General features: G+C 33.2%; 1 protein-coding gene across 1 annotated transcript in view; it reads right to left on the minus strand.

Moving 5' to 3' along the window:
• Window positions 1-308: 308 nt before the first annotated feature.
• LOC101894331 (uncharacterized) overlaps window positions 309-25,632 on the minus strand; it is a 531,058-nt gene continuing 505,734 nt past the window's right edge. The window contains exons 15-17 of the mRNA XM_059123561.1: window positions 5,052-5,210; window positions 2,326-2,609; window positions 309-2,048 (exon numbers count right to left, since the gene is read on the minus strand). Of these exons, the coding sequence (XP_058979544.1) occupies window positions 1,233-2,048; window positions 2,326-2,609; window positions 5,052-5,210 (1,259 nt within the window). The 3' untranslated portion in view covers window positions 309-1,232. The remainder of the gene's footprint in view (window positions 2,049-2,325; window positions 2,610-5,051; window positions 5,211-25,632) is intronic.

A 25,632-nucleotide genomic window follows, 5' to 3' on the forward strand; every position in this document is an offset into this window, starting at 1 on the left:
CAAAGGCGAAGAGTCGCAATATTTGACGCTACAAAATATATAAACTATTAGCCATAATCTTTCTCTGCAGCGTGATAAAAGACTAAAACAGAAATGACACATATCACGCCGTTTTTCCTTATCTCCTTGAACTTTTTCGCTAAGAATTTTCATTTTCTTCTAAGACAAAGTTGTACACATTGTCATAGAAAAATGTCAAGTGAAAAATTTTTCCATATTCTTTTCCTCTATTTCTGATCTTTATATTTATACGGAATCGTTAAAAATTCAAGCGAAATATACCTGAAATCGCAACGCTGAAAATAATATTTGAATTGAAATAAAAAGTTTTAAAATTGACTCAAACATTTGATTAACTTTTAGGGTCTTTGGTATGTCATACACACATATCTCTAATAGTTTTCCCCTCGTTTTTTCCATTCCAGACGAATATTTAAAAATATCTCAAGAAAAAAATCAAAGACGAAAATGTAAGAATATTTTTTCCATAAAATAATTAAAAGTCTCTTCTCTGGACAAGAACATTGTAATTATGTTTAGACTAATAAAAACACAATACTCAGTGATAGCGATAAGTAATGCCGTTTTTAAATATTGCTGAAGAAAAATGACATATCAATATAGGAAACTATTTGAAAGAAATAGGTAGAGCTTTTTTGATGAAAGTTACACTGCCCATAAATTTCCAATTGATTATAATGCTTGGTTTTGATTTTTCGATAAACTAAAAATGGCATGTTTTCATTCTTACTCGCAGTTTATTATCCTTCAGTTGTTTCGTGTCCTTAATTTATTTTTTTAAAAAAACTATAATTATTTAATAGGAATATTTGGTTTCCTTTACATAAAATTCATTGATCTAACAATTATTTTGTTTTTGTTTTTGCTTTTCAATTTGGTTTTTTAATATTTCTCTTTTCCACATCCTTTAATTTTTGTTTGCTTTTTAAGTTATTATTTATTTACGAAATTATGTTATTTTTTAAATTAGTTTACTGCAGTCTTGTTTCTTAAAATATATATTTACACATACATTAGTTTGTATATAAACGCATATATTTCTTCTATATATATATGTACTATTATATGCTTCATTCGTCGTCATTTAGATTCGTCAATTTTTTCATTCATTCATTTTGAATTGGAAATTTTATAAAATTTCCCTAGAGGAGTTGTTTGGAGGCAAAAAAGTTTTTAGCTTTTCTAAAAATTGAGTTATGGCTTATTTAAATTTAAACACAACTCTCTGGACCCGGCAGGGTATCCGTTATAATATGATTACGATTAGTGTTGGTTTTTTGTGTTATGGCTAAATTGCTGGAAGATGAAGGTGTTATAGTCGAGTTTGGCGTAGTTGACGTTGCACTTGCCGATGCAGATGTTTGGGCCGTGACCGGTTGATTTGTGCTGCCGCCACCCATTATGGAGCCTAAGCCCAAGCCCTTGGGCAGGGTCATATGGCCCATAATTGAATTGGAAGAACCATTGCCACTGTTAGAACCAATGCCACCAACGCCGCCACCACCACCAGCACCGGTAATGGTGTTACTCAACATCCCCGTGGCAGCTTTACTGAGATTGTAATCAATTAGACTACTAGCCGTAAGATAATCAGCTATTGATAGTTTCTCCGAGCCCATGGCCTGGTGTGTAGCACTTGATGCCAGTTGTTGTTGTTGCTGTTGCTGCATGGCCATCGACGTTGGATGCGGCAATGTGTGATGATGATTACTGCCATAGTGGCCATTGCTGAGGTTGCTCTGCATAAGTGATGTGGTTGCATTGTTGGTTAGCGAGTGGTTGCCAGCACTACCGCCGGAACTTAATGTGGTATTGCTTCCCCCATAATTCATGGCCAATGGCAGTGGGTCATAACGTGAGATATCATGACGATTGAGTGCATCGTATAGCAGTGGTGGGGTTTGATACGGCTTCCTGTTGCTATCCGAGCCCAATTTCAATGTGCTCGATTGCGAAGGAGGACTGTTGAGTTGTTGCTGTAACGGATCGGTGGTTGAAGCATCATTGTAATTCATTGTTGGCGAATCCTAAATAGAGAAAAAAATAGATACGGAAAAACATAACCGTTATTTACTTTTCGTTACAGAATTCTATTTAATATTCGGTATTCTAAATATTTGTTTTGGCATTCAAATCCCTTTGGAGGTAAAGTAATTCTGTTAGCTTTCTCTATATTTTTTGTTGCTGTTTGGATGATTCTAGTTAAGCTTTTAATATCACATCCCCTAGCTACAAAATTCCATATTTTGCCTCAGAAATTGTTGTTTTTATTTTTTGGTGTGTTTTGATTTGCTTCAAACTTACATAGTTTCCTGTTGTCGAATTATTGCCCACACCCACCACACCTCCATTGCCTGTGTAATTGCCAGCTTTAGAGCCTACGCCACCATTGCTGGTATTGGTATCTATAAAAATGCCACCGCTTGGTCGATTTCCCAATGGTGATGAAGTTACGCTGCCTGTCGTCGTTTTTTGTGCACTCAATATATCCGGTTGTTTTTCAATGCCTTGTTTTAGAGTGTAAGCAACAACTAGGCGCTGATGACCAGGACCAGTCTCTAGTGGTGCTGTAACAGTAACATCCATTCCTGCAAAAAGAGGAAATAAAAACAAAGCATTTTAGAAAATTGTTAGACAAAAAATAAGCTCCAAAAAAATTGTTAACAGCTAGAAAATGTAAATAAAAACATAGAAAATATTGGATTTTTTTATTAAATGTGTGGTAAAAAAATTGGAAAGTGGAAAACGGAACTGTGTGCAGATCAATGGATATCAGGCAGGGCCAACCCCAAAGAAATAGGAATCGGTTTTTTTATAAAATAAGGATTGGCATAGCAAATGACACGGGGCCAAGAACTGATGTGTTAATATTACGACCAACAAGTTAAAAGTGAATTAAGTATATATATTGTATACCCTTCACCATGAGAATAATATAAGCGCTACACAAAAAACGAAAAACATGAATTTTGTTTTGAGACAGTCAAAATACCCCCCAACTGAAGCTTTCTGTAGTATATTGACTGATTAGAACAGATTTAGCTGATATTTAAATTTTTTGCACCGCGTCCAAAAGAAGAAGGAATATTATACAGGGCCTGGGTACTCCAAAAAAAAATCTGGACTGTGCAAAAGAGAAAGCGGATACTGTACATCAATCACAATCTCATGCTTAAATAACTAAGAAAACTACCGGAACAAGTTTTGTAAGTAGTGATCGACACCACTGCAGTGCTAAAATACAATGTGAAACCTTTGGGGAACAATAATATATTAAACACTTTTCAAAATATTTGTATATTTGCTTACATCTAGTTTTCGGGTAGGATATATTTTTCTGTTATTAGGGGTTTGCAATACGAAATGTCAAAAAAAAAATCCTTTAAAATATATGACTAAAGCCATTATACTGAATACTGAATATCGGAAGGTACCATAATGTGAGGGTCGGACGAAGACGATGACCTGTATAAGAAATTGTCTGTTAGTGGAGGTGCATTTATATGGTGTCTGTCCAAGAACGTATACCTGTGTAGATATTTTTTCTATAAGAGAAGTTGGTACCTATTCCGAACACTGGATAGCAGCTTTGAAATAATTCCTATGAATATTGTGACTAAAGTCATATTATAAAATACTTTATATCGGCAGGTACCTTTGTATGAGGGCTGTGCGAAGACGTGGTAATATATAAGAAATTTTACGTCATTGAACTTCAAATACCAAACTTGAAACAATTCCGCTAAAACATGTGACATAAATCATCAGAATACGGAATATCGGATGTTACAATTATATGGGGACTATACTTAAATTTGGGTCAATATGAACAGAATGTTTAATACATACCGGATACACAAACTGCTAATCTACAGAGAATTTTGGTTCAAAATTATGACCAAAAGACCTTTTATCTTTCGGTACCGGTTTAAGGAGGCTATTTAAAAAAGTGGACATCTATGACACATTTTCAATACAAAATTCTACGACAGTAAAAAAACTATTTTATTTGTTTTCGGGAGCTAGAGATTTCCACTGACGGACAGATGAACAGACAGTCAGACGGAAGCATGGAATGAATAAATCATGGAGTTTCAAACGGAAGGTTCCGATCTTACAAGCATTAATAGATGATTCGTAGTTGTACTTGTACGTTGTGAAGAAATAATCTTCAATCACTTTTATAGATAAAATGATCAGCCTTCATTACTAATGGTCGTCGTGTGTTGGATTAGACCGAAGTATAGAGTTCTCGCTTTGTGGCAGAAGGTACTGTCGTATTACCTCATAGCAGTTCTTCCGCTTTTGCGACTCATTCGCTCCCTCTCTTTAACGACAAGCAAACGAAGTTTTTCAAAGCAGGCCATAATCAAAATATTGGAAATCAGAATACTAGACAACACGTTTTTTACTTAGGGTCCTTGAGTTAACCCTGGTATCGACTAAGCCTATATCAGCCTTAAACAAATGCTTTCTATAATCCAATCTAAACTTAAAACTAGTAATAAAAGCCCAAAAGGATAGGAACCAAAATATAAGTAGGCTAAGTAAGGCTAAAATTCGCACGATTTCAATTTTTTACTACACATACATGCTTATTTAAATTTCCAAAGTATGCCTTTACTTTGATTCAGCCATCCTATGCATCTCCTTCGCCATATAAGGCAGTAGAAAAGTCTGAATATTTATTAATATTTTCAAATTTCTCCATGAAATTGACATAGATTTCAATTCATATTTTTTTGAATGCGAATTTTCCCGTTAAAGTCTCACTTTCATATAAATCTACGCTCCTGTTGTTTACCAGCTCCGCTTAAAAAGCCCACAAGACATTTCATCAATTTTTTATACATTACCAAAAGCTTTTAACAGCATCTATACAGTTATATGGTCATTCTTTAAACGCAGCGGCTTATGGTAAATATAAACTGACTTCGCTCGGTTTTTTCCACGCCTTGCCACTTCACAACACCAAATACACAGATACAAACATACACACACTCTCCATAAGCATTATCTTGCATACGTACCCAAATGTTTATCCTTGTCATCGCACATGTTACGGCCACCCTGACAGCGTCTCTTGCGGACGGCCACGACAACAACAAATAGAACAGCAATGCCCACCGTGAATAGGGTGCCGGTTAAGAGAGCAGCAATAGGTAGAATTGACAAACCCATGCGACCATCTGAAATCAAAACAAGAAAAAAGAGCCCAGCCACATTTTTGTGGGTGGGTGGTTGGTTGGGTAAATATCAAATTAAATACAATTCAAAAACCATAATATTTTCTATGCTAAACACATACTTAGAACACTTTCACTAATAATATTTACTCAAATCCTGTAGACGACGAAAAAATAACAGAAACGAAAAAACCCAAAACTGAATACAAGAAGACCAAAAAAAAAATTAAATAAAATCAAAAAATACTCAGTTATGAGCAGAGGGACATTCAAAAACAGATTTCATTTTCAATTTCATCAGTGTTTCGTTGGCGTGTGTCCGATGAATTGGGGGACTTTGTGTGTTGCTCTCTGTCTCAGTGTGTGTGTGTGTATATATAGCAGTGTGCGTGTTAAGTCTTTAGGAGTGGTATTTGTTGCTATTAAATGGGATTATTATTGTGTCACAGACTTGGTTTTTGGTGGGTTGTGCTGTATTCACAAGGATTGGCTCGTGCCAGATTTTCTGGTATCAACAGTTTCTTTCTGCTTTTTGTTTAGCTTCCTTAGGAAAATTATCCTTTTAATAATTTGTTACTAGTTTTGTATGTGTTGAATATTACCTAATATACAAAACTGGCCATGGAAAGGATATTTGAGTAAATGTGAATGTGTTGATGGGAGAAAGGAGAGGGGAGAAAACTAAAACCATTAAGATTTAATGTGGCATATGTTATTCTTACATTTTCTGGCTTTTGTTGATGTCATTATTATGCTTTAGCGTTTCCTATGTGAAAACTTATTCTGTGTTGTACCACATTGATGTTGATAAATTATATGTTTTTAATCCTTAACTATTTGTTATGTGTGGAAACACACACACACACACGTATGTACATACTTGTAAATATTCATAAAAACATTTTCATTCACTGTAGTTAAATGCGAAAACACACGCATCTATTTTATTTATAAAATTTTCGGAAACTCTTACCAAAGGAATTAGAAATCTTGAGTCTTCTTATGTAGGTACCTATTTGTGGGAGTCCTATTTGTGGGAGTAAAACCAGCACTATGTGTTGGGATATAATACTCAGGTCGCTATTATCGTCCGATACTCGGGAAATGTTCAATGGGAGTTTATATTTAGCGGGTTAAATGGACAAAATGTTTGTGTGAAATTGTTTTGAATTCCTATCAGCACGACAGAGAGCGTAAATCGGTTCCGCACGGTTATGGGCTTTGCTTACTTCTTTTTTATAAAGTATTAGTAAGACTTACGATGTTTAAATGTACTGGGAATTTTAATTTCGAAAATAGTATTTATTGGATAGTACTACAACCGATACCAAAATTTCTGAAAGTTGGTATGAGGGTAATTTAGTAGGGAGGAGACAAAAACAGTAAGTTGCATGAAAATTTGTACCGAATGGGTACTGAAAAGTACTCAACATGTGCGGTTGCACAGTTTGAAATTATGTGGGGAACATCTTTGCAATGAATTGTTCATATGTGTCAAAATTTTACTGTATTTCCTGATATTCGATATTTTTATGATTTTCATATAATTTTAACAAAATTGTTTCAAATTTCATATTTCGAGCTCTTAATGGTTTCCATCTAATATGACAGAAAGTTACCTATCCAGGTCCACATAGCCTCCACATAATGGTACCTTCTGATATTCTGTATTTTTATTGGTTTTGCCACATTTTTATAAGATTGCATTTGGTACAAGGGTAACTTTCGAAATAGGGTAGCACTTTCATGCACAAATTTTTCATATATACTCATACAAAAGGTAGCATCCGATAATTTTAACGAAATTTTAAACATTTTCGTTTTAAATTTACAGAAATATATGTCCCGCTCAAATACAAGATATCAGCACCCATGTTTTCTAAAGTGTTACTTTCAAATGGTGGAGGGCCAAACTTAATGGTTATTATTATAAGTTGATATATTGATTATTGAGATTTCCCATATCGGACACTACTAGCGTGATTTCACAGCTAGAAATTCAGTGGACAAGAAGCAAAAATATGTAGAATTTCTGGAATATAAAAATGTCTGTGCTAGATAACTCACTGTGTTAAATTTCCTAGATCAAGCTGATTAAAGTAAAGTAAAAGTAAGATTTATGGATACATTAAGAAAACGTATTCACATTAGGTGTAAACAAGATTTAAAACTTAGCGATAAAAGAGTAATTTAATGCACAAATTAATTTTGATACACATTTTGTAAAAAAAGTAAAGCTGTAAATTCGGCCGGGCCGAATTTTTAATAATCTCCATGAATGAATTTGGCAATTTAAAAAAAGCACGTTAAAAATTCTGTTAAAATCTTAAAAATTCCGAATGTAGCCGTTATATTAGGGTCTATACAACGTCGTGGACCTGCATAGGTAACTTTTGTCGTAAGCCATCACAATATTCAAATGCGAAACTTGAAAAATATTTCGGTAAATAATGTGGCAAAAATCATCAAAATACCAAATATAGGGAGGCACCATTATATGGGGCCTATACCAAAACGTGTACCTGCACATATAATTTTCTGTCATAGGCTGAAGTATCCGTTACAAACTTCAAGTACCAAATTTGAAACAATTGAAACAATATCGGGAGGTACCATTATATGGGCCTATACGAAGACGTGGACCTGCACAGGCAATAGCACCCGTTACGAACTTCAAGTACCAACATTGAAACAATTCCGGTGAATAATGACCCTAAAATCATTCAAATACCGAATATTGGGAGGTACCGTTATATGGGGGCTATACGAATTTTTTTTTGTCTTGGGCTGAAGTATTCATTACGAACTTCTGCTACCAAATTTTAAACAATTCTAGTGGATAATGTCGCTACAATCATCAAAATACCGGATATCGGGAGGTGCCGTTATATGGAAGCTATACGAAGACGTGGACCTGCACACACAATTGTTTGTGTTATATGGGGGCTATACGAGACGTGGAACTGCATAGAAAATTTTCTGTCTTAGGCTGTAGTATCAATTACGAACTTCAAATACCGAATTTAAAATATATCCGGTGAATAATGTTGCTTAAATCACCATAATACCGAAAATAGGGAGGTACAATTATATGGGGCTATACCAAAACATGGACCTACATGGCCCATTTCTACTTCATTTCGTTCACAAGCTAGAGTGATTTCCACAGGCGGACGGACATCGCTAAATCGACATAGAATTTTATGCTGATCAAGAATATATACGAGTATAATTTGTATGTATATTTCGAGGTGTTACAAACGGAATGACACACTTAATATAACCTACATACATACATTTGGTGGAGGGTATAAAAATAAATAAATAAAAAATAATATAAATAAATAAAAATAAGTAAATAAATAAAATTGTACTAAATTTAGTCCCTTGTAATATATCATATTTATATGGTACTTTTTTGTGTACCTATTTTTTCATATAACAATTATATTTTTATCCATCTGTTTCAAACATGTCTTAAAAATAAACAAATATATTATAGCACACTGGTTGAAATCTAGCAATTTCTCAATAGTAGACTTCACAATAACATTTCCGATCACTGTGCGTCTATTATATACTTTCACCCCTTTTTTATAATTTCCAACTAAATGTCTTAATCTTTTATAATGTTTGTTATTAATCACACTGTGGTTGTAAGCTCTTGCGTACATAAATACACACATACATATGTATAAATGCATACATAATAATTATAACAATGTATGTGTGTAATTTCGCAGAAATACTAGCTATTTACAAAATTCTTATAGATATAAAATTCCACTGGCAGTTCGCAGTTATACTCGCACATTCATAACCATTTCCGGCGAACTATTTACCACAAACAAGTAAGCGTGTGTGTGTGCATGTGTATATACACATGTTAGTAAAACCTTCATTAATCATAATTATAGTATTTTGTTAGTAATTAATCAAGCAATTTTTTGAGGTTTGTCTGTGACTATGACGACGATGACGACGACAACAAGAAACAAAAGATCAAACATTAAGATTTATAATAGTTGAAAGCATTTACGGACTTAAGACAATTTCGAGTGAAAACCTCCCTTTGGCAAATTAACTTTTAATGAATGTATTATTTAAATATGGGGAGGATTATAATGAATCATATGTTTAAAATACGGCAACCTTGAAATCCGTTTTTACATTAATTAAAATGTTGAAATATTTATGGAAGACACATAGACGCAAACACACACACACTCCCAGTATGCGTAAAATACAATTTACAATAATTAATTGAAAATGTTGGTGCAAAGCCTTGATTTACTTGGGCAACTAAGACCCTTGTTAAGGTTTTGTTGGTCTTTGCTGTCAGTTTTGCCAAAATAATGCTAATAAGCTTGAAAAATAATATTAATTTTACAATTTGCAGGAGTATTTGCAGAAAACTATTTATGTTTAATGAACGTAAAGTAAATGACGAAACTTCTATCATTTTGAGTGAAAGGTTAGACTCAATTAAATTTAATTGCCCGAATATCTAAGTATTAACTACATTTTTTCATTCAGCTTAATGCAACTGGCACTAGTTTCTTTCCTAATTATACCCTACAACACTATGTGTTGGGGGTATTATAAGTTTGATTAGGCCAGAATTTATGTAACACCTCGAAATATTGGTTTCCCACATAGGAAAGTATATATGGATCTTCCTAGCTCGCCGAGCTGAGTCGATATGTATGTCCGTCCGTCCGTCTGTCCATGTTAATTTGTAATCACGCTACAGGTCGCAATTATGACCCGATCCTAACGAAATTTTGCACGAAGGTGGGGTTAGGGCTAGGATAGAAGGATATTTCTTTTGGAGATAATCGCCAAATGTTTAGGGGTTGAAATGGACCAAATACTCAAAAAATGTCTGATTTTGCAGTAGCTATACAGGTCGCAATTATAGACCAATCGACGCGGAATTTCGCATGTAGCTAGAGTTTAGGGCGGGGAAGAAGCCTACAAGGGTGGCCATCGGATAATATTTAGAGTAAAATAGACCATATCTTTAATGTTGAAAAAATTCAAAAATTTTCATTAAGCCACGAATATTTTAAATCCAAGCGAAATCCAAAGCCATCACAAGGTTACTTCTGACCTTTACATTGATGTTAACATCCAACAAATCGGATATATAGCAAAATATGTGCGATATATGTCTATCAAAGAAGATATGCTTAAAAGATCTCTTATATGTCGAGAACGGCTGAACTGATTTCGGCAGTCCTCATTAATTCAGAATGGCCTCTTGGCAGGAAAGATAAAACGTCTAAAAAAATCGCATAAAAATATCTCTCTAAAGATGAAAATATTGATTTTGTAAAATTTTCTCATATTTTTCAATTTTGTCATATTTTTGGCATATTTTCATTTTGAATTAAACATTTGGTAATATTTCTACAGCTAACAAAACTAAGTAGTTAGGATTTCAGGATATCATATACAGATCGCATTTATGGCCTGATCCTTACGATATTTCGCATGGGGATAAGATGAGGGTCAGAATAGAAGCCTCTTCTCTTTGGAGATGATCGCCACATATTTAGGGGTTGAAATGGACCAAAAAACTGCAAAATTGTCAGCAGGTCGTAATTATCGCTCGATCCTTACTCACATTTGAATGGGGGTTACCGGACATTGCAAAAGCCAAGCAGTTTTGGATGGCCATCCAAAAATATTCATTGTGTGAAATAGTTTGCCAACTTTTGTAGACAAAATATGAAAATGTCCATTCCAGTGACTTTTTGGAGAATTCACAAATACAGGAAAGACGCACTTCTGACTATTTCGTTAACGCTGATTTCGTTGAAGAATATAGTCAAATGTCTGTATCTCGTATAGATGCGTTTCAGTCAAAAACCAATATTAAATGTTAATATTTTGCCACTTCTGAGAGATTAATGGTCTTTGGGAAATATTGGTTCCAGATCTAGGAAGACCATTTAAGTGCAACATCTACCAATAAATTGGAAATGAGCAAATTAGTTTAAGTTGCTATTATTCGAAAATTAGAGAATGAAACCTGATGCTTTTCTTTTATTATTTGTCACAATATCTTGTGGAATCCTTTCGAGTATCTCGCCTACATAAACTGCATCGTTTATTATAGTGTTGTAGGGTAGTCAACGGTCGGCCCCGCTCGACTGTGGCCTTTGCTTACTTGTTTTATGATGAGTCTTTGTGAGGGTAAATTTTTTTCTAAGTACTAATAAAAAAAACTGTTCTACCATTACAGTAAAATTTGTTGCAAATAAGAATTAAAAATTATGTAAACTGTATTGAATTAGATTTCTTCCATCAGATACTACCACATCGACTCCCCAAGTGAAATCATAAAGTTTTAATCATTTCCTGAAGAACAAAATCATTTAGAAGACCACAAATTCCCAGAAAAAAAATCCCACAAAAAATGCATTGTTGCTGTAAATGCAACAACTACTAATTCACTTACATAAATATGAATATAATCTGTTTATTTCGATATACATACAGATACATACATACTTCCATTTTTTGTTGTATGCAGTATTTGCGAATAGACACACAAAATATTCCATACATGTACAAGTGTAAATACCATTATATCGTCATATCAAAGACGATAGAGGCTGTTGGTGCGTTGGGCGCAAAGGCAGAGAGATTTGTTTTGCTATTCGATTACAAGAAATTTTCAAAATGAATGCAAATAGAAATACAATCAATTTTGTTTGTTACGAAAGTATTCAATACTGGTCTAAAAACTGACATAGATTCCTTTTGAGATGAACAAATCTTTGTTTGAGTAGGCTTCAGCATACGTAGACACTTCAAAATTTTGTGAGAGACGAGCTTATCAAAGGAAATGTGGGGCATATTTGTCATTGGTATGTACATATATATGTTTATACATATTTTCGATACATGAAACAGTTTTTGAATTATTACATTTGAAGCAATTGGATGTCTTTTGGAAAAAATCATTTATATTTTCAATGGAAAAGAAGTAGTTCTAAAATGAGTATTGAAATTAATTTTCTAATTATAATTATTCAAAACTAGCAAGAAAACCCCTAAGAATGAAATGGTTGTGCATTTCTTTATCAGGCCTTGAATTTGAAATAGTGATGCCAAACACACTTAGTAGTATATCGATCTTCCGATCTCGCCGGGCTAAATCGATGTAGCTATATATCCGTTGGTCCGTCTGTATGTTTCAAATTCTAATCAAACTATACGTCGCAATATTGGTCCGATCTAACTGTGTGTCTATAGGTTAGTCTATCCATTTCAAATTATAATCAAATTAAATGTCGTAATATTGGTCCGATCCTCACGAAATATTGCATAGATTTAGGTTCATTTAAAGTGTCTATAGGTTAGTCTATTCATTTCAAATTATAATCAAATTAAATGTCGTAATATTGGTCCGATCCTCACGAAATATTGCATAGATTTAGGTTCAGTTTAAAGCCAATTGTTTTTGGAAACGTTCACAGAATATTAAGGGATTGAAATGAACAGAAATTGTTCGCTTTCTAGGTAACTATTACATATATATGAAAACGGTACTATTTATAGGTACAGTTATTTAAAGATAAAGGATAACATATTTTAAAATGCTCATAACTCCTTAAATATTGATATTTCGGGGTTTATAGCCTATTTTATAATGCTCATAACTCTTAAATATTTACATATCGGGATTCTTAGCACCATTTTAATAACAGTTATTTAAAGTTAAAAAATACCCTATTTCAACATGCTCATAACTCCTTCAATATTGACATTTTGGGGGTTTTAGTATCATTTAATCGCAGTTATTTAAAGTTTTTAGGGTGCTCACAACTCTTTAAACGTTGACATTTCGTGTTTTTAGTATCATCTTAATTGCAGTTCTTCAGAGAGAAAAAATAGCTTTTTTAAAATGCTCATAACTCTTTAAATTTTGACATTCCGGGGTTTTTAGCATCATTTTAATTGCAGTTATTTAAAGTTAAAAAAATAGCCTTACCGTACATTGTGGGGATTTCGTATGTTGTCAGATATACGAGATATAATAACTTATATTTAGAGTTCTACATTTTTATACCCTTCATCCTAGAAAGGAGGGTATATTAATTTTGACTTTTCATTTATAACACCCACCCACCGTGGAAAGAAGGGTATATAACATGTATTTGGCATTCCATAAAGTATATATATTCATGATCAGCATAAAATCCTAACTCAATGTAACAGTGTCCTTCTATTAAAATCACAATACAGTCCAAAGTTTTTGCTTTTTAAGCTACATTTTCTAAAACTTTAACTGTTTTCTTCAACCAATTTCATTGCTATTTGAAGATTAAAGTTGATCACGTTTGAATCCGGATAATTTAATTTATGGTAGAGGGTATTTAAAAGTTTTTTAATGTATTTTACTTTTACTTGTTTAGTATTTTTCTAAATTCCCGTAGATATCTTTCCGTAGTTGAAGAGAAAATAGTAAAAAATTGACCTCCGAAAATATTGACCTTGGAGAATTCTAACAGATTTCCCAGATATAAACATAGTAAACTAATTTTTTTCTCACCCAGGCCCAATTTTTTATGATCCATTACAGAAAAAGTTGATGAAATGGCAAAATACAATTTTCGTGTTGCATAACGTTATTTAAAATAGTGAATCTTTTTGGGGGAGATACATGTAAAAGTAAACCGATATACTCCAATTATAACATAACATATATCGCTGACTCGATTCGTATGTTATATATATGTATAACTAATCTTTACTTCGAAAAGTAACCTAAAATTTTAAATTTCAGATTAAGATTCTTTGAAATCCTTACATTTTAAGTATTTGGTGTTTCGGTAATATTACTCATAACACCATAGTTATTTTGATGAAGCATATTAACCCTTAAGTGTGTTGAGGAAGTTCAAAGTGAAGTTGATGGTACTCAGTTTGCAGATCAACCCCCTAAAAGTTTTTCGGGAACATAGGATAACCTTTTTAAAACCTTTATATAGCCTTGACCATAAATCGACCCCAATATTTTGAGATATATTTTGCAACACTTTATATAGTGCCTTAAAATTTGATAAAAGAGCACTGCTTCTTTTGCCACTGTTGAGTATAGAAAATACTGTAAAAACCACGTCTATAGCAAATTGGAAAATATTATTTTGACAAAGCCTAGTCTCGAACTAACAACATTCTTCTGTTTACATTACCTTTTAATGTGTTATTCAGCACATACAGCTACTAAGTTTTTGCTGAGTTTACATGATAGCCAATAAAAATCGATTTTTACATGGGTAAGAATTTACGAGGACAAGTTCTACAAAGTAAGATTTAAAAAAAGTATAAGATTCTTCGGCTAGATGTTTATAACACAGTGTAACAACTAAAAGTGAAACATTTGTAGGTCGCATTAAAGCCAACACTTTGAAAATTGGTGCTTTAAAGATGTAATTTCACCATTTTCAACACAAGACATCATAGATATTGTTTCAAATTTTGGTAAATCCTTATTTGTTTCAACAAATAGTCGAACATAAGCCATGTAATATCAGAATATATTATAACTTACATAGTCCTAATACAACTACCAATGCCTCTTGCCTGCCTGCATGTGCTGCCCGTACATATTACCGAAAAATAAATAAGCTTCAAAATGAGCTTTATGTTTACATTCATTGTTTCGTTTTCTCACATGCTACAGTTTTCCCACAGACATGTTGATGATGCTGATGTGTATATTTGAGAGAACTTCTTACATTCAGTCGATTCTTGTTATTTTTGCTTTGGAAATATATCCTTCTCTCTAAAATACATTAACAAAAAAAAAAAAGATTCCCAAAAGGTAACAACATTTTGTATGCTATTTAAAATACATAAATACTCGTTCAATGTTGAATATATCGACATGAAAAGGTTTGATGCAATTTCCTTACTAGGAAAAATCCCTTACCCTATTTACTGCATCTGCTTCGTTTTAAAGGAATACATTTTAAAGTTATCATTTATTGTAGGTTATGTTAGCAACAATTCATGATACAATTTCCTATGGCCTGGTATATTCAGCGGGTGGGCTAGGACAGGAACCAATTTCAACGATACAACAATTTTTTTTGGGGCAGGACCAAGATATGTACGTACAAATATTCTCATGCAGCAATACATATTATTTGGCATTTGTGTTGCCACAATGGTGTTTACAAAGTACATAGAACAAATGTGTGTGTGTGTCTACATGTAGGTTTGTTCCAAAACGAATACGTAAGTAGGGAGTAAATTTGAATTTACTTGGCCCCAGTACTCTCCTTTTTGGATATTTTCTTCATCTTTGTAGAATTTAAAGGAATATGGCTAAAGCATAGACGTAAATACGTTGCTACATATGTGTACATTCACATGATGGTAGATAAAACACAATGTCTGTTTAACGATATTTAAGTGATCCATTGTTATGTGGGGGTGTGAGTGTGTGTATATTCAGGTTGAATAAAGAAGAATAAGAAATATGTAATAATGAAGGGTTATGGATGGTGGTATATCATATTTCCGATGAGATTTATGGTAAACAAGGAAATTTGTTTAAAAAAATTGAGAATGAATGGATACTACAGAAGAAAGTGAGAATAATTTGTATAGAGTTTGGTGGCTAAATGAAAAATCTCAAATAAATATGGTGATGAAAAAATTTGCCATATGAAAGAAATAACTTCAACAACCATTTCCATAATTTGTATTAATAAGATAACACCTTTGAATACCCTCCACAACTAGATGGTGCGTATATTAATTTTTTTCGAAATATTTTTGGGAAATCTCATGGAAAACAAAATTCTGATTTACTCGAAAAATGTTATCGGTTTCGAGAAAACGCTTTTTAAGCTATCGACTGAAATTTGATTTCGGGAAAGCAATACCAAGGTCTAGTTTTTGGTATATCAATCATATAACGGAACTTCCATATTTAAGGAATTTTGAGGATAGCTGAATTCGCATTAATTCAATTGCACCATGATTGTATAAAAAGTTAGGTTTTGCATATTTTGCAAAGCCTTCTAATTTTTGTAAATAAACGGTTAAAATTCCAGTTCAGCACATACATTTGAATGAAATATTAACCATATAATTTAAAAGACCCAAACGGGCCTTATAGAAATAGCCTAGTTCTCTTCAGGATATTTGGTTTGACAGGTGCACACGGTTGGTTCAAAATTAGTACCTAGTATCAAACTTAGATGCAGTTCGAAGGTGGGCAATATCGTCTGAATCCTTCCTTCCCTACCAAAAGTAACAATTTTCAAAGAAAATTATTAACTTCATAGAAAGAGAAAGGTTCATCCGATTTTCTTCAATTTTTCAAATTCAAATATTTGTTTCACTATTATGTCAGTTGCGAAAATGGACAATATCGGTCAACTCCTCATAATAGGGGTTACAATTTTGAATAATCATAACTCTTATAAAATGTAAAATTATAGTTCGATTTTTTTCAAATTTCTCACAACATAATATTTCTGAAAACTTTAAATCTGATATGAAGTAAACATAGAACGGACCACTACTACTGGTATCTCCCTCACAAGGGACCAACATCTATAAAATTGGGCAAATGCATTTTTGAGCTGAGTTCATATTACGGGTGTGGAGGCCAAAATTAAGAAATCGGATTAATAATATATATGAGATCTGTATCTCACTTATTTCTACGATCAATTTGGTCATATATCTGAAATTCCAACCTATATAGACTAATATTTCACATTTTAAAAAAAAAAATAAAATAAAATAAATCGGACGAAGATATATATGAAAGGTGCATCTAAATTTTGATCTATTATCTTCAATTTTTCGTCCTAGGCCTAAAAAAATAATTTGTGCAAAATTTCATTTCGGACAGCCATTAAATACGACCTGTACTTTGTTTACAAAAATTCAAATGAAACAGATGGACATGCATAAATCGACTCAGAATGTGATTCCATGCAGAACATCAAAATGAACTGTGGGTCTTTTTCGCTTCTTTCTCTATGTTACAAACAAATGCACAAATACGTAATACCCTGATCACAGTGTGGTGTAGGGTATAAAATGGAGTTGTAGCTTTTCTCGATAAAGTTGTGACAGTCTTGTCTAGAAATTACCTACGCTTTTCATTTACAAATTTTCATCAAAATTCTTAAAGTTTCACATTGTCTATCATTATCCTTGCTCATCATCTCCTGTTCTATATTATATTTGTGTAAATAAATCCACTGTTACCTATATACATTTTAATGTAAGCAGTTATCTTTAATCTGGTTAAAACCATAAGAAGTTAAGCATTAAATTGACTATGGAATATGAAAAATACCAATACATGCTTTCATAAAATCCTGTAAAAGATGTTTGAACTGCCAGCCTTCTTTGCATTCTCAACGGATATTGATAAATATTTGCATAGGTAAGAACAGGATTTCACATATAGGCATACAAGCACACATATGCATATATGTATATGTATGCTCTTAAAATTTTCTTTTGTCTTCCATTAATAGGTTTTCAATGGACTAGTGGAAATTTTTAAATTTATTTTATGTTTCTGGAAGGATGCCTGAATCTGCCACAGCGCAGAGTCATAAATAAAAAAAAACATTATTAAATTTTGTGGAACAATTTATCTTTAAGATGGATTATTTGTTTTACATTAAAAACCGAGTTTGTTTTATTTATGTATCATAAAAAATATTGTCAATTTCGAGCAATTGATTAATGTCCCATAAATTCAAATTACATATCATTCAGTGTGAGAAAATCAACAGCTGTTTTTTTTTTTGTTATTATTAATGGTCAATTTCAAATAAATATGCCGTCTTTATGACAAATATTTATTTAAACATTAAATTGATATAAAGAATCCCTTTTGCCAAAGGCCAATTGAAAATGCCTGAAATGTCTACCCAGCACGCATACCCTCTCAAATAAGGAAATAAATTTATTGTTACAAAATTGTCCTCGCCATTGTTTGCCCATTTCGTATAATGTGCGTATGTATGTGTGTATATTTTTATTTATGTCCCTAGAAAGAAATATTGCGTTTTTAAGCAGCTATCATCTTGGCCAATGCCACTTTCTTGTTTTGTTTCTTGTCGTGGCTGTCGTTTTTTCTTTGTTTTTCTTTCATATGACATTATTCTTTTAATGATAATAACGATAATCATGTTATATTCCTTAGTGACAAATAAATAAAGAGATAAATGAGTACGACGAGTATTACAAATGTGTCCATAAATAAGAATAAGATAATAACCGGATATATATCCACACACACACATACCTACATATATATGGCCATACATTACAAAAATATCTATAAAACCATTTATAGAAGTAGGTATCAATAGAAAAACAACTAAACTGCAATAAAAAGCTATAAACATAAATATTTATGTACATCGATAGATAGTATGTTGGATGTTGTCTAAACAAAGATAAATAGTCATACTCATACCTACGATATACGACATCGATGCAAAGTTAAGGATGCGGGGGGAAATTCCATTCCCAAGGCTGTGTTTTATTAATGCACAGTGGAGCGTGGGGAGGGATGGGCTGTGAAGGGTATTACTTTGCCCGAAACACCACCCCATCGGGTATCAGCAGCAAGAAATCACTGTAATTGTGGCATGGCGCTTTTACTTATATCTTGATTTATAGATACACGCATTGCGTTCAATAATCTAACAAGCCAAGAAGCTGCTGCTGATGCTGCTACTAACTACTACTGAACTAAATTATAACTGCAGAAAGCACTTAATTTGTGGTTACTGCCGAATTGGGAAATAGACTGCGAAACAAAGTTCAACTGGTAATGTGTTATGGGTGAATTAGAGTTATGGTGTCTCTTAAGTCTTCATTTCATGAAAAAGGAAATGAGGTATAGATGTCTTTTTATAAAATTGGGAAGAAAATCAAGTTTTTTTTTATTTGAAAGCTCATAATTTGAGCCATTTTTATACCCTCCACCATACTATGGAGGGTATATTAATTTTGTCATTCCGTTTGTAACTCCTCGAAATACTCATGTCAGACCCAACAAAGTATATGATCAGCGTAAAATTCTAAGACAATTTAGCCAGGTCCGTCTGTCTGTGTGCTGTCTGTCCGTCTGTCTGTCTGTTCTAATCATGCTATCTTTCGAACAAATTGAGATAGAAGGCTAAAATCTTGCACACATGTATATTTTGCCAGTAGGCAGGTTAAGTTCGTAAATGGGCCGTGTAGGTCCAAGTTATCATATAGCCCCCATATATAACGGTACCTCCCGATATTCGGTATTTTAATGATTTTAGCGACATTATTCACCGGAATTGTTTCAAATTTGGCATTTGAAGTTCAAAGTGGATACTACAGCCTAAGACAGAAAATAATCTGTTTAGGTCCACGTCTTCGTATAGCCCCTATATAACGGTACCCCCCGATATTCGGTATTTTGATGATTTTAGCGACATTATTTAACGGAAACCCTTCCAAATTTTTTATTTGAAGTTCGTAATAGATACTGCAGCATAAAACAGAAAGTGGGCCATGTAGGTCCACGTCTTCGTATAGTCCCCATATACCGTACCCGATATTCGGTATTTTGATGATTTTAGCGACATTATTTACCGGGATTGTTTTAAATTTCGCATGTGAAGTTCGTAATGGATACTTCAGCCCATGCCAGAAAATTATCTGTGCAGGTCCACGTCTTCGTATAGCCCCCATATAACAGTACCCCCTATATTCGGTATTTTGATGATTTTAGCTACATTATAAATAGATTTTTCTTCAAGTTTCGCATTTAAATATTGTAATAACTGATGACAAAATTTGCCTATGCGGGTCCACGTCGTCGTATAGGCATTCGGTATTTTTAAGATTTTAACAGAATTTTTAATGGATTGGAGAAGAACTTCTGGTCATCTATGATAAGACCTTCTGGCCTTCCAAGAGAAGATCTTCTGGCCTTCTAAGAGAAGATCTTCTGGCCCTCTACGGGAAGAACATCTGTCTTTCTACGAGAAGATCTTCTGGCCTTCTGCGGGAAGACCTTCTGTCCTTCTACGAGAAGAACTTCGGGCCTTCCCGTCTCTGGCCTTCAATGAGATACCTTCCCGTATTCTGGAGTTCTATGAGAAGAAAATCTGGTCTTCTATGAGAAGATCTTCTGGCCTTCTATGAGAAGATATTCCTTTCTCTCTTCGATGAGAACATGTTAATTTTGGTCTCACATGAGAAGATTTTCATGTCTACTATGAATATGAGAAAATGAGGTGTTCTTTTATGAGAAAAATTGTTGTTCAATGGCAGCACTTATTTGTCGAATTTCAGTGACTAAAGAATAACCATTTATTTCGTGTGACATTGGCTTTTAAAATAGCATGGGTTAGTAGTTTGATTTGTAAGCAGCAACGACTGTCAAAAGATTGTTAGGAAACCCATGATTTCTCCAAAAAAACAGACAATTTAGACAAAAACCTTTTAAATAGTGGGATCCGTTAATATAAATGCTGAAATTCCAGAAATGTTCAAGTTCAGTTATACCTACAAAGAAAGTGGTCCTATAATAAAATTGTTTTTCGGGGGTTTTGAGCATCGGAATAACTAAATTGAAGTTAATTTATTTTGGATATTTTAACTTATCTCATATCTTATATTATGCCACGTTTCAGCTGAATTCTATTGTCCTAAAATAAGATAGCTAACTTTTTATATCAATTATTTCAGATTTAATACAAATAACTGTGTTTCCTTTTAATGCACATCGGAAAATCGACACATGCATGTGACAAATATTTCGAAAGGTTGAAAATGGAATGACAAAATTAAGTTCTATCTTGTATTCGGATAAAGAATGTGAACAATTATTTCAAGTATCCTAGTATAGCTATAAAATTATTAAGGGGAAAAATAATTTACATTACCACAGTTTACTGGGAAATAATACCAATGAAATTTTAATCCTACGGTTAAATAGAACTAAAGGTTCTAATTTCCTAAATGTTTCTTTCGCAAAGGCAGGAAATGGTCTCCTTTGTAATTCGTTTAGATATTAAATTAGTATTATTAAAATGCATGTACCTTCCGTAATCTTTCCTGATCCATTAGTTGATTGCAATTATTTTATTTGTTTACAAACCGTTATTTGTTTCATACAAATTTTGTTTTCGAACACATATTTTTATGGCAATTAATTTATTTCCCTCATCTTGATATTTGTTTGCATTCCTTTTTTGTTTACCTCCGAGATACTACTTGAGAAAATAATATCAATGTTTTGTTTTTGACTAAACAACGGAAATTCGTACTTTTCCTTATGACAACAACGGCAACAACAATAAACGAACTTTCTTTTGTGCCAACATTGTCTGTCTTTGCGTCGTTTGTTATTTCCGGCATTTCTTATTATTCGCTATCAACTTGGCTTTGTGTTGAAGGATATCAAGTTTCCATTTCATTCTTTTATCTTTTTGCTATGTCTCTCGTATTCATTCTTCTCCTTGGATAAGCTTCATTTCATCGGTTTTCATTTGTTTATCCTTTTTTTCCTGTTTGTTGATGGAATATTTTTCCTAATTTTTAGGTAATTTCCGGTCGTTTGAACATCTTTAGTGCCATACAAATGAAACAACAAAGGACATTGGAGAAGATGTTAAACCACTGAATAACAATAATTATGGCACACTTAAGGGAATACTATGCCGCAGCAAAAGCAACAAATGGAGAATCATCCAGCAATTGGAAAGGTACAGGTTCACCTGAAGTGTTATTATGCGAATAAATTCGGTTTTTTCCTTTTGCCTTGTGTTTTGCGAAGCGAAGGAAATTAGGTAATTTCGTGGTAGACTTAAGGCATTGACGATTCATATAAGAACACTTTGGGGGAAAACTAATCAATATTGCAAATCGATTTTGAACATGTTAATTAATGTTCTTAAGATGATCGTTTTGAGCATTTTTTGGGGGAAATGCTGATGATTCGGGAGAGGTTATTTTTTAATATAATATGAAAAAAGTAAATAGATGTGCCGGACTTTTAATACCCTCAACCATTTATAAAAAATAAAGTTTGTCTAAACCGACTGCCTTACAGATACTTAAAATTGAAGGACAGCATTACTCGGTTCATGTGAAAATATATGTATTTCCTGATTATTTGAGCCAGGTAATTCCTTTATCCGATATGAGTCCAAAATCCCAAACAGTTTTCCCTTCAGTTAAAGCACGTAAAAAGGACATTTAAATTTCCAATAATTGGGAGATACTGGTATATGGGATCATTCAAAAACCACATCTACATTGAAAAGGTATCGAAAGCATAGTGTATGTCCATCAAATTGTACTTTATCTTAAAATGGCCGTTACGTTGATATGGGGCTAAAGGTTAATGTGAAATTTAAGTTAAACTCCATTCTGTGGAAAATTGGTTCTCAAACCCTTCTACCCAATATAAGGAGGCTCTATCAAATATTAGATCTACATTGAACATCTTCAGCTGGATTCTTTTTAAATCTTTGTAGAAATCTAAACTTTTAGTTACAACTAGTCGTTTGCAAATGTGTCGAAGGTCTTCACCACATACTGTCACCTGAATAATATTTATGTATTTGGAACAAGTGGTTGTAAAATTTAAAATACAGAAATATTGCAAGATAGCATTATTATTGGTTACCTGTACCGATGTAGAAAGTTTCAATTTAAATTATCCTATTAGATAGATTTTCCAAAAAATCTTCAAAATATACAGGGTGAGATGAAAAAACTGCAACTAACTTCAGACTGCTGTCATTTCTAAGCCACTCGTCCGACAACTGTTATCCCAGTGATAGCTCATTATATTGTTTACAAGCGTACAAAAGCATTTTGGTGAAAATTTTCCAGAAAAAAGTTATTCGTGATGGAATTCAAGCGTGATAGTTTGATTTCTTTATATTTGGTTGGAAAACCACAAGTGGATATCGTTAGAGCACTCCAGCATTTAAATACAAATAAATCTTTAGTGCCTCGTACCATCGCTCGTTACCCTGATACTGGTAGGGTAGCCCGACGTCAAGAAGCTGGACGGAAGAAAACAGCAATTAGAAAACATTCGTTGTTCAGCAATTTGTAAACAAACAAATTTATCGTGTTTACTTGCCAAAGAAAATGAAAATGTGCACCTTCGGTTGGCCACCGGAACTCAAGCGCCGGCCATGGTGATGGTGTGAGCCCCCATAACAGCCGATGGTCGCTCTCCGGTCGTATTAATTGACCGAGGCATTAGAATAAATGTCGAATATTATCGAGAAAATATTCTTGAGGGTGTATTAAAGCCTTGGGCACGCAAACCTTTTGGCCACAGATCTTGGCCATTCCAACAGGACTCAGCACTATCTTACTCAGCACGCGCCACCCAAGAATGGTTACAAAATTAGGTTCCTCGCTTCATTTCCAGCACACAATGGCCAGCAAAATCTCCGGATACCAATCCGAAGGACTATATAGTCTGCAGTATTTTGAAATGCATGCTTGGCACTAAAGAGAAACATCGATTGAAGCCATATTTTGTGCCAAAGGTGACCAATTCCAACAAATCTAAACTTATTCTAAAATTTGATGCTATTTCCAATATTGAAAAATTGAAAAAAATGACTTTGTTGTAGTTTTTTTTACCTCACCCTGTGTTTTTAGAAAAACAGACTTTTCATTGTTAAAGTTATACCGGCTATTATCTCTTTGTTCATTTGTTTGCTGTAAGATAGACCCATACTTCCTTTTGATGATCTCCACAAAATAACATCCTGAGTCGATATAAGCATGTGCTTTTGTTGACATTAAGTTGGTTTCTGGAATTGAGATATGGAGGTGGTTTTGGAAATGTGTACTATAATTGTACGAAAAGTACTAAATAATACTAAATTTGGTGTTGGTAGAAGGAATAGAGATGAAGTCCTGAAATTTGATGTATATGTCACTGTTGACATTTATGTTTAAGATATGGACGGGGTTTGGGAAATTCGTCCTAGAATTGTTCTAAAATTACTAATTGGTACTAAATTGGGCATTGGGTGAATGTATAAAGCTGGAATCCTTGGCCATGGATCTGGATCTAGTCTTGGGAAATGTGTACTATATTATGCCAAATATGCAACACAGTACTAAGTTTGGTACTGTGTGGGGATAGAAAATTGTGTGATTTGAATTAAATTCCCCACAGTTTATTTGTTTGGCCCAAGGACTTATGAAATCATGATAATCAGACAAGACTTAGATACAGCTCCCATATATAACATAGCACCCACATATATTTATCTTTTAGATGTGATGTAAAGAATTCAATGGACAGAGTTATGAATATTACCATCTAGACCTGACTAGCATAAAGTCATCCAGCTTAACATTGCACTCATTGGCCATAATATTTGTTATGGGTAGTCCTACTAAGTAGTCATTAGGGTGTAGGGTATCCTACAGTTCTGTCCTGCCCGACATTTTTTTCTTATTTTTCGCACTCTTCTTAATTTAGCGCCGCTTCAATCCCAAATCACCTTTTGCAACATTTAAAGTGTTTTCCTTTTTCTGTCGTTTTTCTCTCCTGGCTTTGGAAAATTCATTTGAAGTTTAAAAAGTCGTTAAAGTATTTGCATATTCTTAGAGTGCCATAGATTGAAGTAAAGGCCGAGCTAAGGGGTATTTCATTGTATTCTGTTTGTGTTCACTTCTTTTGCGCCGACAATCACATACCAACCAACAAATACCTGCTGGAGGTAAAGTAAATAAGAAAAAAAGAACAATTTTACTTTTCTGTAACAACTTGAGTTTCAAAGAGTTTAGAGAAAACGCACGAATAATAGCGACAGTAATTGCCATATTTCTCCCCATTTTACATGCAGTTGAATGATTTAAAATAAATATTTTTTGTTTCTTTTTTAAATTCTTCTGCTGAGTAAGGGAAAATATAGAATGAATGTTGTTTATTTTATATTATTATATTGTTTCCAATTGTTTCTGCTATTTGCAGTTGTTCATTTAGGAAAATACTAGTCTGTGTTGTTACATGGGGAGGAAACAAAACAAATATGAAGGGATTATAAAGTATTATTGAATATAATTCGTGCATTATATTTGATATTATGTGGTAAAGTGTACTTAAAATTTTTGTAAGTATTTACATATGTGTGTGTGTATGTTTTGTATACACAGTAATATAAACCATAATTGTAATTTATGTTTTTGTGAAATATGTTATTTTCTTCGCAAGGATTTGCATTCCATATGATAATAAACATTTACAAAGTTTTTCTTCTTAATATTATTGTTGCATTTCTTTATTGTATGTAAATGTAAATATTTGATTAAAAATTATTTTCGGTATGTAATTGAAAACCACTTTTGTAAACATTGGAATATTGATTTGAATACTGTGTACTATGCT

This window comes from Musca domestica, unplaced genomic scaffold (genome assembly GCF_030504385.1).
Source record: "Musca domestica strain aabys unplaced genomic scaffold, Musca_domestica.polishedcontigs.V.1.1 1, whole genome shotgun sequence".
Lineage (NCBI taxonomy): Eukaryota > Metazoa > Arthropoda > Insecta > Diptera > Muscidae > Musca > Musca domestica.